Below are 21,595 nucleotides of genomic sequence, written 5' to 3'. Positions count from 1 at the left end.
AATTAAATATTGTTAATAACTTTTCTTCATAGAAAATAAAATAAATAAATAAATAAAAATAAACAAGTAAAAAAGTGTCAGTCAGCTTTGCCGACAGAGGTATTCCCTCAGCCAATGTGAAACTTTCATCTACGAACAGATAGAATGTATTTAGCGTCTCTTCAGAATTTTGTGGCCCTTTTTCAACATTTGAACTTGCCGACAAAAATGTGAATTAGGAATTAACACAAATGTTGAACTTTTGTGGGAGAGGTACCCTTAGGGAAGACCGATATGAGCCATTTTGACAAAATATTATTATTATTAAATGTTGCAACAAATCGGTAGAACAGTTCGAGAGCCGCATATGGTGACATAGGGCTTTTTACACCTTTCGGGATGTTTTCCCAAGAAATATTGACCTGCCCCTGAAAAAAATTTTACCGTCGTAATGGAGGTAGCGAATCCAAATAGCTTCAACAAAAATCAAAGTGATTCGAGAGCAGGTCTTCTTGTCCGAACATTTGTGTGGGAGGTACCCAAAGGAGTGCACAAATATAATCCATATTCGAAACTGATCTATATCTGGTAGATATATTAGGATGTGCAGAGTATGGATTACTTCAGTCGCTCCCTTTAAGAGCTATCGTGCGCATATTTTTTCCGAAGATTTTTGAATTTTTGTGAGGGAGGTACCTGAAGGAGTGAACCGACATGGTTTATCTTCGAACTTAAACTATGTTTGGACAAAATATTACGAAGGCCAAATTTTGGAGCGAATTGGCAGATCCGTTCGAGATTTATCTTGCGCTCCAACCACTACACACGGTGTCATAGGGGTTTTTTTACACTTTTCAGGCTATTTTCTCAGGAAGTATGGACTTGCGCCTTATGAAACTTGTACCGTCGTATGGGGGACAGCGAATACAAGTTGCTACAACGAAAATCAAAGCGATTCGAGATCAGGTCCTAAACTGAACTTTTCCGAAATTTTGTGTGGGAGGTACCCGAAAGAGTGGACCGATTGAGTCCATATTGGAACCTCATCCAAGTCTGGTAGAAATTCACGATGTGCAAAGTATGGATCAAATCGGTTACTTTCTTCAAGAGTTATCGTGCGCACAAATTTTCCGAACATTTTCGAACTTTTGTGGGGGAGGTAGCAGAAGGAGTGGACCGATATAACCCATCTTCGAACTTAAACTAAGTTTGGACAAAATATTACAAAAGCCAAAATTTGAACCGAATCGGTTCATCCGTCCGAGAGTTATCGTGCGCTCCAGCCAGCCAGACAGACGGACGGACATTGCTCAATCGACTCCAAATTGTCTGAAACACATTTCGTCCAAACATTCTTGGGGTCTAAAACCATTATTTCGATGAGGCATATTTTGCCCGCATGAAAGTGTATGTATACCCTTTCTAGCCTAAAGGCTGAGGGTATAAAAAATTACTCTCGATAATTTTTTCTGTAGAAAAATTATTATCGATAATTTTCTTCAAAGAAAAACTATTATAGATAACTTTTGTATACTGAAAAATTATTATCGATAAATTTTTCTAAAGAAATGTTATTTTCGATAAAATTTTCGTTTTAGAATTGTAATTATCAGTAATTTTTGTCTCCTATAAAAACTTATTATAGATGCGTTTTCTCTCTAGAAAGATTATTATCGATAGGCAATTTTCCTACATAGAATAAATATTTTGCTGATAAGAAATTATCCATAGAAAAATATTATCGATAACTTTTGATTAATTTTTCCCCATAAAAAAATATTATCGATAATGTTTGCTCATAAAAATTATAGCAAAACTACTATCGATAGAAAAATTATTATCGATAATTTTCTTCAAAGAAAAATTATTATTAAATAACTTTTGTATACTGAAAAATTATTATCGATACATTTTTTTCTAAAGAAAAGTTATTTTCGATAAAATTTTCGTTTTAGAATTGTAATTATGCCTTATTAGCGAACAATTTTCCTTCACTTTCCCCTATGTAAAAGTCACTGTTGATAAGATTTAACTTTAAAAAGTGAGTATCAATAAATTTTCATTCTGGGAGTGTGTTTATCAAAATACCTTCCGTATTGAAAATCAAATTTTGATGACTTTTTTCCATGAAAAGTGATTAGCGAATGAATAAGCGATGATTTTCTGTATGGTAAAAATTGTTATCGATAAAACTGATTAATATGTTATTATACATTTTTTAAAATTATTATCGAAAATTATCGATCTATGGAAAATTTGAAATTTGTTTACAAATTTTGCCTATTAGGTCGAAGATCATTTTTTAATATTAATTTTAATTAATTTCTCGTTGGAATCGAGCTTAATGGCCGTTTATTTTTGCAAGTGAAAAGGGAAAGCCGAATTCGAACCATGCCGGTTTCGCCGTTGGTAGAGGAGATCATCAGACGTATCGGATGTGGAGTGGCTTCTCTGTCATCGAACTTTTCTTCTTTAAAATGCAATTTTTGTTTTTTTTTTCAACAACAATGGGTATTTGTCCATTTAGTTGTGCTTTCATGACAAACGCTTAGCGCTGCCTTTGAAAGAAATGAGTTTGGCTCTGAACGCTAACACGCCGTGACAACACCTTTTTTCTTTTGTTTTTTAAGGACGAGGGTTCAAACACCAGCCTAGCTCAGCTGATTTTATTTATTTGAAAATTTTGTCTATTAGGACTAAGATCATTTTTTATATAATATAAAAAATAATGTTAGATAACCTTTCTCTAACGATGTTGTGATTATCGATAATTTTTTCCGGGTTTTCATAGTGCAGTACTTATTGTCAGTTTTAAATGTCGATTTTTCGCAATTATCGATAATTGTCCAACCGTCCAGCAACCACAAAATATTTTGTGGTTGCATGATGAATGACAAAAACGAACGACCACACTAGCAAGCAACCGCAAAGTTGTCATTCAAAGCAGAAAATGTGTACTCAGCTTATGAATAAATTGTTATCGACCACTCTTCTCCTTGTATTATTAATATGTTCTTATCGACATATTTTCTGTATAGAAAAATATCGATCGATAATCCTTTTTTTTTTAGAACCGTAGCTATCGATAAATTAACTCATTAGAAAGTTCTTTTTGGTAACTTTATATTTCTTAAAATTTGTTTTCGAAAATGTTAAATTTTTTCTTTAAAAAAGCAATTATCGATCATTATTAGTTATGAGTTTTCTAGAGGCAAAAAAATGTAAATACTAATAAAGTTGTTATATAGAAAAGCTATTATGGATAACTTTTTTATTGAAAAAATCACAACAGACTAGTTTTCGATAAGCTGTATTCTCTAGAATAGTGATTATTGATAGATTTTTATCTAGAGAAAATATATTATCGGTAACATTTTTCTATACAGAAAATTTTTAGTTCCTTTCCAGAAAAACTTTTATCGAAATCTTTTTTTTTAATAAAATTTTAATATCGATAACTTGTTGTTATGTGCATGTTATTATCGATAAATTTGTTGTCTGGAGAAACTATCATCGGTATTTCTATTGACAAATAAATGCTAATATCGATAACATTTCTTTATATAAGTACTATTGCTCTGTTCCAGAACTGCAAGAATTTTCCAATTTTTACTAGTTTTTTCGATATCATAAAAGAAAAATTGTTATCGTAGTAAAAATGTGTATATTCTTACCGAAGAATTATGTCAATATTAAACGCCTCTTAAATCAAGTGCATGCCTTTTTTTATTACCACCCTTCCAGATCTTAAGTCAAGATATATTTTAAACACTTAATTAGTTTTATTGCTCGCCTACTCTTAAATATTTATCTTACAAATATTTATTTTTTTTTTCTTCTTATTTCTCGTTTGTTTCCATCTATTTCTCTCGATTCTGCCATCAGTACTTGACTGTCAAGTTGGAGATTGGGGTCAATGGAGCGAATGTAATGCCTCCTGTGGTGCTGGCGTCATGACACGTTCACGCAAAGTTCTACAGCCAGCACAAAATGGTGGTAAACATTGTCCAACATTATTGCAAAAACGTGGTTGCCAAGGTTTTCGATGTCATGGCCATCATCATGATAAGAAAATATTGCGGGGTAAGTAGCAAAAATAACAACAACTACAACAAAATAAACATTTAAATAATTAAAACAAAAACAAAACAGGTATTTGTAATAAAAATGTCATAAAAGATTAAAACACTTTTTTTTAATCTGAGGGGAGAGGCTTAAGCTCATCATCAGCATTGTGGCTGGACACCCTACGGGGCAGCTGTGGTGTTACTGGAAGAAATCACAGACAATTTTCCATTTTCCAACTAAAAATTGAAAAGCTTATGTTTGCCGCTTCACCACAGGCGGTTGTCATGGTGTAAAATGTAATTTTAATTAAATCTCTCTCCTGCTTTAACTCTCAGAGAAGTAGCAGAAAAAAGAACATGACACGCAAATCAAAGGTTTATTTCCACACCGTTATGGCTGGTAGGCGTTGAGTGGGTTGCTTCAATATTTGATGGCCACTACCGAGTTAAGCGTAAAGTAATGAAATTTAACTCAATATCTGGCAAGGATATTGACATTATTAAAAAAATAACACGGATTGCTGAAAATGAGAAATGACATTGAAACGGACGAAGATAGGAAGCAGCAGCAACATTTTAAGTAAAATTGACAGCACTTATATGGTAAAACGTGTACATACATACATATATGGCAGAGAGAGTTGCTATCGAAAACTTTTTCGCAATAAAAAACTTGTTATAAACAAAACACTATCGACAACAGCTCGTTATTGAAAAGGGTCACAAATGGTCTATAGAAGCACACTTTCTTTCAGAAAGGGTCTATAGAAGCACCCATTCTTTGAGAAAGGGTCTATAGAAGCACCCTTTCTTTGAGAAAGGGTCTATAGAAGCACCCTTTCTTTGGGAAAGGGTCTATGGAAGCACCCTTTCTTTGAGAAAGGTTCTATGGAAGCACCATTTCTTTGAGAAAGGGTCTATAGAAGCACCCTTTCTTTGAGAAAGGGTCTATAGAAGCACCCTTTCTTTGAGAAAGAGTCTATAGAAGCACCCTTTCTTTGAGAAAGGGTCTATAGAAGCACCCTTTCTTTGAGAAAGGGTCTATAGAAGCACCCTTTCTTTGAGAAAGGGTCTATAGAAGCACCCTTTCTTTCAGAAAGTGTCTATAGAAGCACCCTTTCTTTCAGAAAGTGTCTATAGAAGCACCCTTTCTTTCAGAAAGAGTCTATAGAAGCATCCTTTCTTTAAGAAAGTGTCTATAGAAGCACCCTTTCTTTCAGAAAGTGTCTATAGAAGCACCCTTTCTTTTAGAAAGTGTCTATAGAAGCACCCTTTCTTTTAGAAAGTGTCTATAGAAGCACCCTTTCTTTTAGAAAGTGTCTATAGAAGCACCCTTTCTTTTAGAAAGTGTCTATAGAAGCACCATTTCTTTTAGAAAGTGTCTATAGAAGCACCCTTTCGTTTAGAAAGTGTCTATAGAAGCACCCTTTCTTTTAGAAAGTGTCTATAGAAGCACCCTTTCTTTTAGAAAGTGTCTATAGAAGCACCCTTTCTTTTAGAAAGTGTCTATAGAAACACCCTTTCTTTTAGAAAGTGTCTATAGAAGCACCCTTTCTTTTAGAAAGTGTCTATAGAAGCACCCTTTCTTTTAGAAAGTGTCTATAGAAGCACCCTTTCTTTTAGAAAGTGTCTATAGAAGCACCCTTTCTTTTAGAAATTGTCTATAGAAGCACCCTTTCTTTTAGAAAGTGTCTATAGAAGCACCCTTTCTTTTAGAAAGTGTCTATAGAAGCACCCTTTCTTTTAGAAAGTGTCTATAGAAGCACCCTTTCTTTTAGAAAGTGTCTATAGAAGCACCCTTTCTTTTAGAAAGTGCCTATAGAAGCACCCTTTCCTTCAGAAAGTGTCTATAGAAGCACCCTTTCTTAGAGAAATTATCTATAGAAGCACCCTTTCTTTCAGAAAGTGTCTATAGAAGCACCCTTTCTTTCAGAAAGTGTCTATAGAAGCACCCTTTCTTTTAGAAAGCGTCTATAGAAGCACCCTTTCTTCTAGAAAGTGTCTATAGAAGCACCCTTTCTTTCAAAAAATGTCTAAAAAAGCACCTTTTCCTTCTTTCAAGGAGGGTCTATAGATGCATTGACGACTTTTCTCTATTGCAAAATTGTTGTTTCAAACCTGCCTTTGACTTATGTGTTTCAACTTTAACTCTTTTTCCACAATTCTTTGTTTGACGTTGTAAAAACTTTCTTCCTTTTTTATTTAGTTGTTTTTTACAGAATCTTTCCCTTGTTATAAAGCCAAGTCTATGCACAAAACTCTTTCCTTAGTTGAGTTGTCACAATTCACATCATTAACCAGCATCAGAGCCTTTTGCTGGAGTAAGTTACCCAACACATACTTATATTTTCTTCCTACTTCTGTACACTTGCAGTCGCAATACTTCCTACTTCCTCTAGACGCATTGCATTATGAAACCACTCAAATGAAGAAAATCTGCCACACAGCCTTAAGTCCTTGATGTGTTTGTTTTTTTTTTTCGTTTCTAAAAAAGTGAACGTATGTATAATCGCCTAAGAAGAGAAGCATATTAAGTTACTCTACATGCTAAAGTGGTAGATTGTTAGACTGCTGCTGCTTTTCGCAATGGGCTTCTGTTTATGAAGCCACTAGTTTTGAAACTGCTAAATGTTAAACTACTTCCGTTCAATGAGGCAGTGGTTAGAGGAAAATTGACTGGGGTTGGTCTTTGTTCAGCTGACATTTAAAAGGCTTTTGAATTTTTAAACAAAGTTAAAGTAGATGAAATTGTTGGTGTAAATTTAAGAAAGTTTACTTTCCAGGGATTTCCAATGATATTTATAATTTGTGCCTTAGTGCGTATCATTGTTCGTAATTGCCATCCTCCCTTGCGTATGATTACTTTTAATTGAAATCCTCTATGGCGTATGATAAATGTTTATTAAAATTTCATTTTAAGCATTTCTAAGCTACGCAAATCCACATGTCTAGCCATTAATTGTTGCCCTTGACCAGCTATTTCGGCAATCATTTACAAATTGCCAGTACTTCTAAGCTAATGGACAACTTAATCGCGTTTAATGGTCTAGTATTTCACATGTATGAGTAATGAGCTATTCAGCAATATAACAGGCTTCCCTTCCTTGTGCTCTATTGCCATGGTAGTTCCGCATCCATTACGCCATAACAGCTCTCTAATTGTGTGTAGTTAAGTAAAACAACAATACAAACCTATTAACAATAAATCAGTCAGGGCAGGGAAGCGTAACTTAAAACCGTTAATGGATAGAAATATGGAGGAAAATGTTTGGAAAAAATATATTGTGTAATGGGAAGGTAATATTGCGAAGAACACTAATGATTTATAAACGATTATTTTTGAACAAATTAAAAAAAATATTTTTTCATTCCTAATCCAACTAATAAACGTAGATTAGGATTGGATTTTTTTAAAAGAATATTTTACCTTCACCATCCCCAAAATAAGGGTGGATTTTTTAAAGAATATTTTTCCTCCAACATCCTGCCAAACAACGTGGCTTTTTTAAAGAATATTTTTCCTCCCTTATACTGGCAATAAACGTGGATTTTTTAAAGAATATTTTTCCTCCCTTATCCTGCCAAACAACGTGGATTTTTTAAAGAAAATTTTTCCTCCAACATCCTGCCAATAAACGTGGATTTTTTAAAGAAAAATTTTCCTCCCTTATCCTGGCAATAAACGTGGATTTTTTAAAGAATATTTTTCCTCCCTTATTCTGGCAATAAACGTGAATTTTTTAAAGAATATTTTTCCTCCCTTATCCTGGCAATAAACGTGGATTTTTAAAGAATATTTTTCCTCCCTTATCCTGGCATTAAATGTGGATTTTTTAAAGAATAGTTTTCCTCCAACATCCTGCCAATAAACGTGGATTTTTTAAAGAATATTTTTCCTCCAACATCCTGCCAATAAACGTGGATTTTTTAAAAAAATATTTTTCCTCCAATATCCTGCCAATAAACGTGGATTTTTTAAAGAATATTTTTCCTCCAACATCCTGCCAATAAACGTGGATTTTTTAAAGAATATTTTTCCTCCAATATCCTGCCAATAAACGTGGATTTTTTTAAAGAATATTTTTCCTACCTTATCCTGGCAATAAACGTGGATTTTTTAAAGAATATTTTTCCTACCTTATCCTGGCAATAAACGTGGATTTTTTAAAGAATATTTTTGCTCCAACATCCTGCCCATAAACGTGGATTTTTTTAAAGAATATTTTTCCTCCAGCATCCTGCCCATAAACGTGGATTTTTTTAAAGAACATTTTTCCTCCAACATCCTGCCCATAAACGTGGATTTTTTTAAAGAATATTTTCCTCCAACATCCTGCCCATAAACGTGGATTTTTTTAAAGAATATTTTTCCTCCAACATCCTGCCAATAAACGTGGATTTTTTAAAGAATATTTTCCCTCCAACATCCTGCCCATAAACGTGGATTTTTTTAAAGAATCTTTTTCCTCCAACATCCTGCCCATAAACGTGGATTTTTTTAAAGTATACTTTTCCTCCAACATCCTGCCCATAAACGTGGATTTTTTAAAGTATATTTTTCCTCCAACATCCTGCCCATAAACGTGGATTTTTTAAAGAACATTTTTCCTCCAACATCCTGCCCATAAACGTGGATTTTTTTAAAGAATATTTTTCCTCCAACATCCTGCCCATAAACGTGGATTTTTTAAAGAACATTTTTCCTCCAACATCCTGCCAATAAACGTGGATTTTTTAAAGAATATTTTTTCCTTCATTATTCTGGCAATAATAGATGATTAAAAAAAATAATTCTTATTTTTTAACAATTTTTTTCAGAATCCTTCCTTAATGTAGGCCAAATTCTTTCATTCGTCCCCTAAAAGTATGCAATTCTAAAAATTGTTTTTTATATTAGATACTTACCGCACTTTAAGCATCTAATTTAACTGTGTTACCAAAAAAATCGAGAGGAATTTTCAACTTACTTAGCTTCCCCCTTCGTTTATTTGCAGAGCATACTTACAGGCGTTGCTTTTCCATAAAAACCACTTGAGATATGTTGTTGATTTTGTTGCAGCATTTTTGACAAGTAGTTGTATTTGTTCCTACATGATGGATGGATGACAAGTGTATTTACAGAAATTTTGTGGGTTTTTCATATTTATTTCATGTTGATTCTTGTATTTTTTTCCTCATTCATACATTCGTTCGTGCTTTTGAGATGGAAATCTGTCCCTCAACACATTCGTACATACACACACATATAGTCTCTTGTATTTGATTGTAAATAAATGTTTACATTTTATTTATGGGTAGTCTTTATACAGCTTGTTTGCCATAAAATTCTATAGTTAAATAATAAAAAAATATATTGAGAGGAAGTGTTGGGGGAAGGGGAGGACCGCTAGTGTAAATATCAATGCTGTTCTGTGGGGACCAACCACAAGAAATCTCCCCCTCTTTGAGAAATATGCCACATACAAAAGTGTTCACCACCCTCACACGTAGCTAACACTTGTGTGTATTGAAAGGCAAATACAGGCAGACGACACCCAGGCATTCAGGCAACCTGCCAGCCAGCCAACCATCTATATCACGTAGGGAATGTTTATATTTGAATACCAGGATATTTATGATAAATCTAAACACTGTATGGCAAATAACAGTGTAAATATATAATCGAGGGGCGTTTGGGTGTTATACATACACACATATATTATGTTTTTGTAATGGGTACTTTGCCTTTGTTATACTTGGTTTTTGTATAAAAATTTCTACCCCTTATTGGTGCTTCAGCAATAAAGCAGCATCAGCAGAAGCAGAAACAAATCATAAAAATAATAATAACAATAATTGAAGCGCGAAATTTTGTCATGCTACGGATATGTGAGAGATTTTATTTAGAGTAGCATTTCAATACAGATTTCCGTAATATTAAATTTGAAGAATTTCCTCTTCACACGTAAAAGGGGAAATTTGTGATTTTTTGGGGGTAGAATTTTTATGGTGTTCCTCTTTTTTGGTTTTTATGGGCAATATATATTTTCATCAAATCGTCTTACATTTAAGCGTTGTTTATTTGCTCGAAGCTTTTGCTTCAAATTTTTAAGACAATTTTGATTACAAAATAAAAAAAAAACAATTTAATTGATTTTTTGTTTCAATTAAATAAATAAATTTGATAATCATCAAAGGTAGGCAATAAATTGAGTAAGGAAATTCATGGCAATGGCCTAAAAATATGCTTAAACAGTTTGAGTGTTGCAAGCAACAAAATAATGGCACTGACCAAAATATTGTTTCCGGATAATATTTGTTATACGCAAACCTTATCTGGATTTAATTTTCTATACGAAAATCTTCTTTCGATACAATTTTCTTTACAAAAACCTTATTCGGATAAAATTTTTTAGACGAAAACATTTACCGGATAAAATGTTCTATACGAAAACCTTATCCGGATAACATTTTCTATACGAATACCTTATCCGGATAACATTTTCTACACCAAAACCTAATCCGCATAACACTTTCTATACGAAAACCTTATTCGGATAACATTTTCTATACGAAAACCTTATTCGGATAAAATTTTCTATACGAAAACCTTATCCGGATAACATTTTCTATACGAAAAACTTATTCGGATTGCATTTTCTATACGAAAACCATATCCGGATAACATTTTCTATACGTAAACTTTATGCTGATAACATTTGTATTCTATACGAAAATCTTAACATTATCTGGATAACATCTTTTACACACAAAAAATTATCCAGATAACGTTTTCTAATACAATATTTCTATACGAAAACCTTATCCGGATAACATTTTCTATACGAAAACCTTATCCGGAAAAAATTTTCTATACGAAAACTTTATCCGGATAACATTTTCTATACGAAAATCTTATCTGTATAACATTTTCTTTAGGAAAACCTTATCCGGATAACGTTTTCTATAGGAAAGCCTTATCCGGATAACATTTTCTTTAGAAAACCTTATCCGGATAACATTTTCTATAGAAAACCTTATCCAGATAACATTTTCTATACGAAAACTTTATCCGGATAAGATTTTCCGTACAAAAACCTTATCCGGATTACATTTTCTATACGAAACCTTATCCGGATAATATTTTCTATACGAAAACCGTATCCGGATAACATCTTCTATACGAAAACATTATCCAAATAAAATTTTCTATACGAAAGCCTTAGCCGCATAAAATTTTCTATACGAAAAACTTATCCGTATAACATTTTCTATACGAAAATCTTATCCAGATAACATTTTCTATACGAAAATCTTATCCGGATAACATTTACTATACGAAAACCTTATACGGATAACATTTTCTATACGAAAACTTTATGCGTATAACATTTTCTATACGAAAACCTTATCCGGATAACATTTTCTATACGAAAACCATATCCGGATAAAATTTTCTATACGAAAACCTTATCCGGATAACATTTTCTATACGAAAACCTTATCCGGATAACATTTTCTATACGAAAACCTTATCCGGATAACATTTTCTATACGAAAACCTTATCCGGATAACATTTTCTATACGAAAACCTTATCCGGATAACATTTTCTATACGAAAACCTTATCCGGATAACATTCTCTATACGAAAACCTTATCCGGATAACATTTTCTATACGAAAACCTTATCCGGATAACATTTTCTATACGAAAACCTTATCCGGATAACATTTTCTATACGAAAACCTTATCCGGATAACATTTTCTATACGAAAACGTTATCCGGATAATATTTTCTAGACGAAACCTTATCCGGATACAATTTTTTATACAAAAACCTTATCCGGATAACATTTTCTATACGAAAACCTTATCCGGATAACATTTTCTATACGAAAACCTTATCCGGATAACAATTTCTATACGAAAACCTTATCCGGATAACATTTTCTATACGAAAACCTTATCCGGATAACATTTTCTAGACGAAAACTTTATCCGGATAACATTTTCTATACGAAAACCTTATCCGGATAACATTTTCTATACGAAAACCTTATCCGGATAACATTTTCAATACGAAAACCTTATCCGGATAACATTTTCTATACGAAAACCTTATCCGAATAACATTTTCTATACGAAAACCTTTTCCGGATAATATTTTCTATCCGAAAACCTTTTCCGGACAACATTTTCTACACGAAAACTTTTTCCGGATAACATTTTCTATACGAAAACCTTATCCGGATAAAATTTTCTATACGAAAACCTTATCCGGATAACATTTTCTATACGAAAACCTTATCCGGATAACAATTTCTATACGAAAACCTTATCCGGATAACATTTTCTATACGAAAACCTTATCCGCATAACATTTTCTATACGAAAACCTTATCCGGATAACATTTTCTATACGAAAACCTTATCCGGATAACATTTTCTATACGAAAACCTTATCCGGATAACATTTTCAATACGAAAACCTTATCCGGATAACATTTTCTATACGAAAACCTTATCCGAATAACATTTTCTATACGAAAACCTTTTCCGGATAATATTTTCTATACGAAAACCTTTTCCGGACAACATTTTCTACACGAAAACTTTTTCCGGATAACATTTTCTATACGAAAACCTTATCCGGATAACATTTTCTATACGAAAACCTTATCCGGATAAAATTTTCTATACGAAAACCTTATCCGGATAAAATGTTCTATACGAAAACCTTATCCGGATAAAATTTTCTATACGAAAACCTTATCCGGATAACATTTTCTATACGAAAACCTTATCCGGATAAAATTTTCTATACGAAAACCTTATCCGGATAAAATTTTCTATACGAAAACCTTATCCGGATAACATTTTCTATACGAAAACCTTATCCGGATAACATTTTCTATACGAAAACCTTATCCGGATAACATTTTCTATACGAAAACCTTATCCGGATAACATTTTCTACACGAAAACCTTATCCGGATAACATTATCTATACGAAAACCTTATCCGGATAACATTTTCTATACGAAAATCTTGTCTTGATAAAATTTTCCATACGAAAACTTTATCCGGATAACTTTTTCCATATGAAAACCATTTTCTATACGAAAACCTTATCCGAATAACATTTCCTCTACGAAAACCTTATCCGAATAACATTTCCTATACGAAAACCTTTTCCGGATAATATTTCAATACGAAAATCTTATCCGGATATCATTTTCTATACGAAAATCTTCTCCAGATAACATTTTCAATACGAAAACCTTATCCGGATAACAATTTCTTTACGAAAACCTTATCCGGATAAAATTTTCTATACGAAAACCTTATCCTGATAACATTCTCTACACGAAAACCTTTTCCGGATAATATTTCAATACGAAAATCTTATCCGGATAACATTTTCTACACGAAAACCTTATCCGGATAACATTTCAATACCAAAATCTTATCCGGTTAACATTTTCTATACGAAAATCTTATCCGGATAACATTTACTACACGAAAACTTTATACGGATAACATTTTCTATACGAAAACTTTATGCGGATAACATTTTCTATACGAAAACCTTATCCGGATAACATTTTCTATACGAAAACCTTATCCGTATAACATTTTTTATACGAAAACCTTATCCGGATAACATTTTCTATACGAAAACCTTATCCGGATAACATTTTCTATACGAAAACCTTATCCGGATAACATTTTCTATACGAAAACCTTATCCGGATAACATTTTCTATACGAAAACCTTATCCGGATAACATTTTCTATACGAAAACCTTATCCGGATAACATTTTCTATACGAAAACCTTATGCGGATAACATTTTCTATACGAAAACCTTATCCGGATAACATTTTCTATACGAAAACCTTATACGGATAACATTTTCTATACGAAAACCTTATCCGGATAACATTTTCTATAAGAAAATCTTATCCGGATATCATTCTCTATAAGAAGCCTCTATCCGGATAACGTTTTCTATAAGATGCTTCTATCGGATAACAAAAACCCTATCCGGATAACATGTTCTATACGAAAACCTTATCCGGATAAAATTCTCTATAAGAAGCCTCTATCCGGATAACGTTTTCTATAAGAAGCTTCTATCGGATAACAAAAACCCTATCCGGATAACATTGTCTATACGAAAATCTTATCCGGATAACATTTTCTACACGAAAACCTTATTCGGATAACACTTTCTATACGAAAATCTTATCCGGATTAAATATTCTATACGAAAACCTTATCCGGATAACATTTTCAATACGAAAACTTTATCCGGATAAAATTTTACATTTTCTATACGAACACCTTATCCGGATAACATTTTCTATACGAAAACCTTATCCGGATAACATTTTCTATACGAAAACCTTATCCGGATAACATTTTCTATACGAAAACCTTATCCGGATAACATTTTCTATACGAAAACCTTATCCGGATAACATTTTCTATACGAAAACCTTATGCGGATAACATTTTCTATACGAAAACCTTATCCGGATAACATTTTCTATACGAAAACCTTATACGGATAACATTTTCTATACGAAAACCTTATCCGGATAACATTTTCTATAAGAAAATCTTATCCGGATATCATTCTCTATAAGAAGCCTCTATCCGGATAACGTTTTCTATAAGATGCTTCTATCGGATAACAAAAACCCTATCCGGATAACATGTTCTATACGAAAACCTTATCCGGATAAAATTCTCTATAAGAAGCCTCTATCCGGATAACGTTTTCTATAAGAAGCTTCTATCGGATAACAAAAACCCTATCCGGATAACATTGTCTATACGAAAATCTTATCCGGATAACATTTTCTACACGAAAACCTTATTCGGATAACACTTTCTATACGAAAATCTTATCCGGATTAAATATTCTACACGAAAACCTTATCCGAATAACATTTTCTATACGAAAACTTTATCCACATAACATTTTCTATACGAAAACAGTATCCGGATAACATTTTCTATACGAAAACCATATCGGGATAACTATTTTCTATACGAAAACCTTATCCGGTTAACATTTTTATACGAAGACCTCATCCGATAAAATTTCCATTGGAAATCTTTATCCTGTAACATTTGTCATATGCAAACGTTATCCGAGCGACATTTTTCCTTTAAATTTAATTAAAATTCCAATTAAATTTCATACGGATTATAGATTTGAATTGACTTTTTTCTAATAAATTTTTTAAATCATTAGGTCCCAATTTACATTAGGCGAGTTTACTTGTGGCAATTGTCAGTTTGATGGAGAGAGAGGTGAGGTATATGGTAACCCTTTGCCTCTCAACACCCTCTCTCACCCATAAACTGACAATTGCCGCAAGTAAACTCGCCCAATGTAAATTGGGACTAATTTTTTGCTCTACAAATGCCAGTGGCTGCTGTCAATGATTTTTGAATTGTTTTGTAATTGTTACGAGTATTTTTATTAAATCCCCATAGAATATGGCATACTTTTGGGATGCACTTAGATAATCCCCAAATGAAGCAATGGCATAATTATGGTTTGTATTGTGTAATAAAACATTGTATTTCGCCTACCCACTACAACAAAAGTTTGGGTTTTGCTGTGATTCTCTGATTGTGTTCATGGGCGTTTGTGTGTGTGCCAAACACACACATGTACCCATTGCGGACGATTGTATTTATATTTGTATTGCTTTATTTATACAAATAAACGTGGTGACAACATTGCTGCTGCTCCTGCTCCTGATGATGACGATGATGTTTATGACGATAGTCATTCTCTCATTGTTGGGGTTATATCTGTGATCATATATTGCATACTTTATGGCATAGAAAATTTATTCTTTATTATGTTTGGTATAAACCTCTAAAAGTAAATAAATAATAACACAAAACAAACAATGGAAATAAACAAAACCAAAAAACAAATCACAAAACCACTTCTGTTTGCCTAACAATTTTCAGGGATGACACAGACAACTTCATTGGGGCTAAGGAAGCAAAATAATATTATTGGAATTACATGTACGTAGTTGAAAATTGTGCGAAAAAATATTCGATTGAATTATTTATTTAACAAACAATCCCTGAAAATCATAAAATGAAAATATATTTGTTCATTATTATTCAATCGTGATCTCAAGTGTAGGCCGGAATTGTAGATAACATACTTTTGGGCGAACACAAAATTCTGTTGAAAATTCATTCGTTTCTATGAAAATAATCACTTAATAAATTCGAATGTAAGCCCATAATTTCAGTTTTATTGAGGCGTATAAATGTTTTTGAAATTTTAAATTTATTAATGGGAAATGGATTGTAATAGAACATCTTGCAGATACATTATTTTTACAAAAATGGTTTAGGTAAGTCTTTCGTATAGAAAATGTTATCCGGATAAGGTTTTCTTGTAGAAAGTGTTATCCGGATAAGGTTGTTGTCTAGAAAATGTTATCCGGCTAAGGTTTTCGTATTGAAAATTTTATCCGGGTAAGGTTATCGTAGAGAAAATGTTATCCGGATAAGGTTTTCGTATAGAAAATGTTATCCGGATAAGGTTTTCGTATAGAAAACGTCATCCGGATAAGGTTTTCGTATAGAAAATGTTATCCGGATAAGGTTTTCGTATAGAAAATGTTATCCGGGTAAGGGTTTCGTATAGAAATTGTTATCCGGATAAGATTTTCGTATAGAAAATGTTATCCAGATAAGGTGCTCGTATAGAAAATGTTATCCGGAGAAGGTTTTCGTATAAAAACTGTTATCCAGATAAGGTTTTCGTATGGAAAATGTTATCCGGATAAGGTTTTCGTATAGAAAATGTTATCCGGATAAGGGTTTCGTATAGAAAATGTTATCTGGATGAGGTTTTCGTATAGAAAATGTTAACCGGATAAGATTTTCGTATAGAAAATGTTAACCGGATAAGGTTTTCGTATAGAAAATGTTATCCGGATAAGGTTTTCGTATAGAAAATGTTATCCGGATAAGGTTTTCGTATAGAAAATGTTATCCGGATAAGGTTTTCGTATAGAAAATGTTATCCAGATAAGGGTTTCGTATAGAAGATGTTATCCGGATAAGGTTTTCGTATAGAAAATGCTATCCGGATAAGGTTTTCGTATAGAACATTTTATCCGGATAAGGGTTTCGTATATAAAATGTTATCCGGATAAGGTTTTCGTATAGATAATGTTATCCGAATAAGGTTTTCGTATAGAAAATGTTATACGGATAAGGTTTTAGTATAGCAAGTGTTATCCGGATAAGGTTTTCGTATAGAAAATGTTATCCGGATAAGGTTATCGTATAGAAAATGTTATCCGGATAAAGTTTTCGTATAGAAAATAGTTATCCCGATATGGTTTTAGTATAGAAAATGTTATCCGGATAATGTTTTCGTATAATATGTTATCCGGATAAGGTTTTCGTATAGAAAATGTTATTCGGATAAGGTTTTCGTATAGAAAATGTTATCTGGATGAGGTTTTCGTATAGAAAATGTTAACCGGATAAGATTTTCGTATAGAAAATGTTAACCGGATAAGGTTTTCGTATAGAAAATGTTATCCGGATAAGGTTTTCGTATAGAAAATGTTATCCGGATAAGGTTTACGTATAGAAAATGTTATCCGGATAAGGTTTTCGTATAGAAAATGTTATCCGGATAAGGTTTTCGTATAGAAAATGTTATCCGGATAAGGTTTTCGTATAGAAGATGTTATCCGGATAAGGTTTTCGTATAGAAGATGTTATCCGGATAAGGTTTTCGTATAGAAAATGTTATCCGGATAAAGTTATAGTATAGAAAATGTTATCCGGATAAAGTTTTCGTGTGGAAAATGTTATCCGGATAAGGTTTTCGTATAGAAAATGTTATCCGGATAAAGTTTTCGTGTGGAAAATGTTATCCGGATAAAATTTTCGTATGGAAAATGTGATACGTATAAGATTTTCGTATAGAGAATGTTATCCGTATGAGGTTTTCGTATTGAAAATGTTATCCGAATAATGTTTTCCTTAAGAAATTGTTATCCGGATAAAGTTTTCGTATAGAAAATGTTATCCGGATAAGGTTTTCGTATAGAAAATGTTATTTCGTATTGAAAATGTTATCCGGATAAGGTTTTCGTATAGAAAATGTTATCCGGATAAGATTTTCGTATAGAAAATGTTATCCGGATAAGGTTTTCGTATAGAAAATGTTATCCGGATAAGGTTTTCGTATAGAATATGTTATCCGTATAAGGTTTTCGTGTAGAAGATGTTATCCGGATAAGGTTTTCGTATTAAAAATATTATCCGGATAAGGTTTTCGTATAGAAAATGTTATGTGGATAAGGTTTTCGTATAGAAAATGTTATCCGGATAAGGTTTTCGTATAGAAAATTTTATCCGGATAAGGTTTTCGTATAAAAAATGTTATCCGGATAATGTTTTCGTATAGAATATGTTATCCGGATAAGGTTTTCGTATAAAATATGTTATCCGGATAAGTTTTTCGTATAGAATATGTTAACCGGATAAGGTTTTCGTATAGAAAATGTTATCCGGATAAGGTTTTCGTATAGAAAATGTTATCCGGATAAGGTTTTCGTATAGAAAATGTTATCCGGATAAGGTTTTCGTATAGAAAATGTTATCCGGATAAGGTTTTCGTATAGAAAATGTTATCCGGATAAGGTTTTCGTATAGAAAATGTTATCCGGATAAGGTTTTCGTATAGAAAATGTTATCCGGATAAGGTTTTCGTATAGAAAATGTTATCCGGACAAGGTTTTCGTATAGAAAATGTTATTCGGATAAGGTTTTCGTATAGAAAATGTTATCTGGATGAGGTTTTCGTATAGAAAATGTTAACCGGATAAGATTTTCGTATAGAAAATGTTAACCGGATAAGGTTTTCGTATAGAAAATGTTATCCGGATAAGGTTTTCGTATAGAAAATGTTATCCGAATAAGGTTTTCCTATAGAAAATGTTATCCGGATAAGGTTTTCGTATAGAAAATGTTATCCGGATAAGGATTTCGTATAGAACATGTTATCCGGATAAGATTTTCGTACGTAAAATAATATCCGGATAAGGTTTTCGTATAGAAAATGTTATCCGGATAAGGTTTTCGTATAGAAAATGTTATCCGGATAAGGTTTTCGTATAGAAAATGTTATCCGGATAAGGTTTTCGTATAGAAAATGTTATCCGGATAAGGTTTTCGTATAGAAAATGTTATCCGGATAAGGTTTTCGTATAGAAAATGTTATCCGGATAAGGTTTTCGTATAGAAAATGTTATCCGGATAAGGTTTTCGTATAGAAAATGTTATCCGGATAAGGTTTTCGTATAGAAAATGTTATCCGGATAAGGTTTTCGTATAGAAAATGTTATCCGGATAAGGTTTTCGTATAGAAAATGTTATCCGGCTAAGATTTTCGTATTGAAAATGTTATCCGGATAAATTTTTCGTATGAAAAATGTTATCCGCATAATGTGTTCGTTTGGAAAATGCTGTCCGGCTAAGAGTTTCATTTTGAAAATGTTATCCGAATAAGGTTTTCGTGTTGAAAATGTTATCTGGATAAGGTTTTCGTATAGTAAGTGTTATCCGTTTAAGGTTTTCGTATAGAAGTTGTCATCCGGATAAAGTTTTCGTATAAAAAAGTTATCCGGATAAAATTTTCGACAACATAATTTTATCCGGATAAGGTTTTCGTATGGAATATATTATCCGGATAAGGTTTTCGTATAGAAAATGTTATTCGGATAAGGTTTTTGTATGGAAAATGTAATTCGGGTAAGGTTTTCGCATAGAAAATGTTATCCGGATAAGTTTGTCGCATAGAAAATGTTATCCGGATAAGGTTTTCGTATAGAAAATGTTATCCGGATAAGGTTTTCGTATGGGAAATATTATCCGGATAAGATTTTCGTATAGAAAATGTCATCTCGATAAGGTTTACGTATAGAAAACGTTATCCGGATAAGTATTTTGTATAGAAAATGTTATCCGGATAAGGTTTTCGTTTAGAAAATGTTATCCGGATAAGGTTTTCGTATAGAAAATGTTATCCGGATAAGGTTTTCGTATAGAAAATGTCATCTCGATTAAGTTTTCGTAGAGAAAATATTATCCGGATAAGTTTTTCGTATAAAAAATGTTATCCGGATAAGGTTTTCGTATAGAAAATGTTACCCGGATAAGGTTTTTGTATAGTAAATGTTATCCGGATAAGGTTTTCGTATAGAAAATGTTATTCGGATAAGGTTTTTGTATTGAAAATGTTATTCGGATAAGGTTTTTGTATAGAAAATGTTATCCGGATAAGGTTTTCGTATAAAAAATTTTATCCGGATAAGATTTTCGGATAGAAAATGTTATCCGGCTAAGATTTTCGTATTGAAAATGTTATCCGGATAAATTTTTCGTATGAAAAATGTTATCCGCATAATGTGTTCGTTTGGAAAATGCTGTCCGGCTAAGAGTTTCATTTTGAAAATGTTATCCGAATAAGGTTTTCGTGTTGAAAATGTTATCTGGATAATGTTTTCGTATAGTAAGTGTTATCCGTTTAAGGTTTTCGTATAGAAGTTGTCATCCGGATAAAGTTTTCGTATAAAAAAGTTATCCGGATAAAATTTTCGACAACATAATTTTATCCGGATAAGGTTTTCGTATGGAATATATTATCCGGATAAGGTTTTCGTATAGAAAATGTTATTCGGATAAGGTTTTTGTATGGAAAATGTAATTCGGGTAAGGTTTTCGCATAGAAAATGTTATCCGGATAAGTTTGTCGCATAGAAAATGTTATCCGGATAAGGTTTTCGTATGGGAAATATTATCCGGATAAGGTTTTCGTATAGAAAATGTTATCCGGATAAGGTTTTCGTATTGTAAATGTTATCCGGTTAAGGTTTTCGTATAGAAAATGTTAGCCGAACAAGGTTTTCTTAAAGAAAATGTTATCCGAATAAGGGTTTCGTCTAGAAAATTTCGTCTATATATAGTTTTCGTATAGAAAATGTTATTCGGATAAGGTTTTCGTATAGAAAATGTTATCCGGATAAGGTTTTCGTATGGGAAATATTATCCGGATAAGGTTTTCGTATAGAAAATGTTATCCGGATAAGGTTTTCGTATTGTAAATGTTATCCGGTTAAGGTTTTCGTATAGAAATTTTTATCCGAATAAGGTTTTCTTATAGAAAATGTTATCCGGATAAGGTTTTCGTATAGAAAATGTTATCCGGATAAGGTTTTCCAATAGAAAATTTTATCCGGATAAGGTTTTCTTATAGAAAATGTTATCCGCATGATGTGTTCGTTTGGAAGATACTTTCCGGATAAGTGTTTTGTGTAGAAATTTTTATCCGTATAAGGATTTCGTATCGAAAATGTTATCGGGATATGGTTTTTTTTTAGAAAATGTTATCCGGATAAGATTTTCGTTTAGAAAATGTTAACCGGATAAGATTTTCGTATAGAAAATGTTATCCAGATAAGGTTTTCGAATAGAAAATGTTATCCAGATAAG

The 21,595-nt window shown here is 32.4% G+C and overlaps 1 protein-coding gene across 1 annotated transcript in view; it reads left to right on the top strand.

Annotated features, from left to right (window-relative positions):
* The window catches only part of vex (somatomedin B and thrombospondin type 1 domain containing protein vexed), a 655,834-nt gene that overhangs the window by 550,668 nt on the left and 83,571 nt on the right, over positions 1–21,595 (top strand). Inside the window, exon 3 of the mRNA XM_073979098.1 lies at positions 3,865–4,062. Within this exon, the coding sequence (XP_073835199.1) occupies positions 3,865–4,062 (198 nt within the window). The remainder of the gene's footprint in view (positions 1–3,864; positions 4,063–21,595) is intronic.

The sequence above is a fragment of the Musca autumnalis genome, unplaced genomic scaffold (assembly GCF_047663935.1).
Source record: "Musca autumnalis isolate F117 unplaced genomic scaffold, ASM4766393v1 scaffold_3, whole genome shotgun sequence".
Classification (NCBI taxonomy): Eukaryota; Metazoa; Arthropoda; class Insecta; order Diptera; family Muscidae; genus Musca; species Musca autumnalis.
Note: the sequence above shows the minus strand (reverse complement) of the source record. Positions and strands in the feature narration are given on the sequence as shown.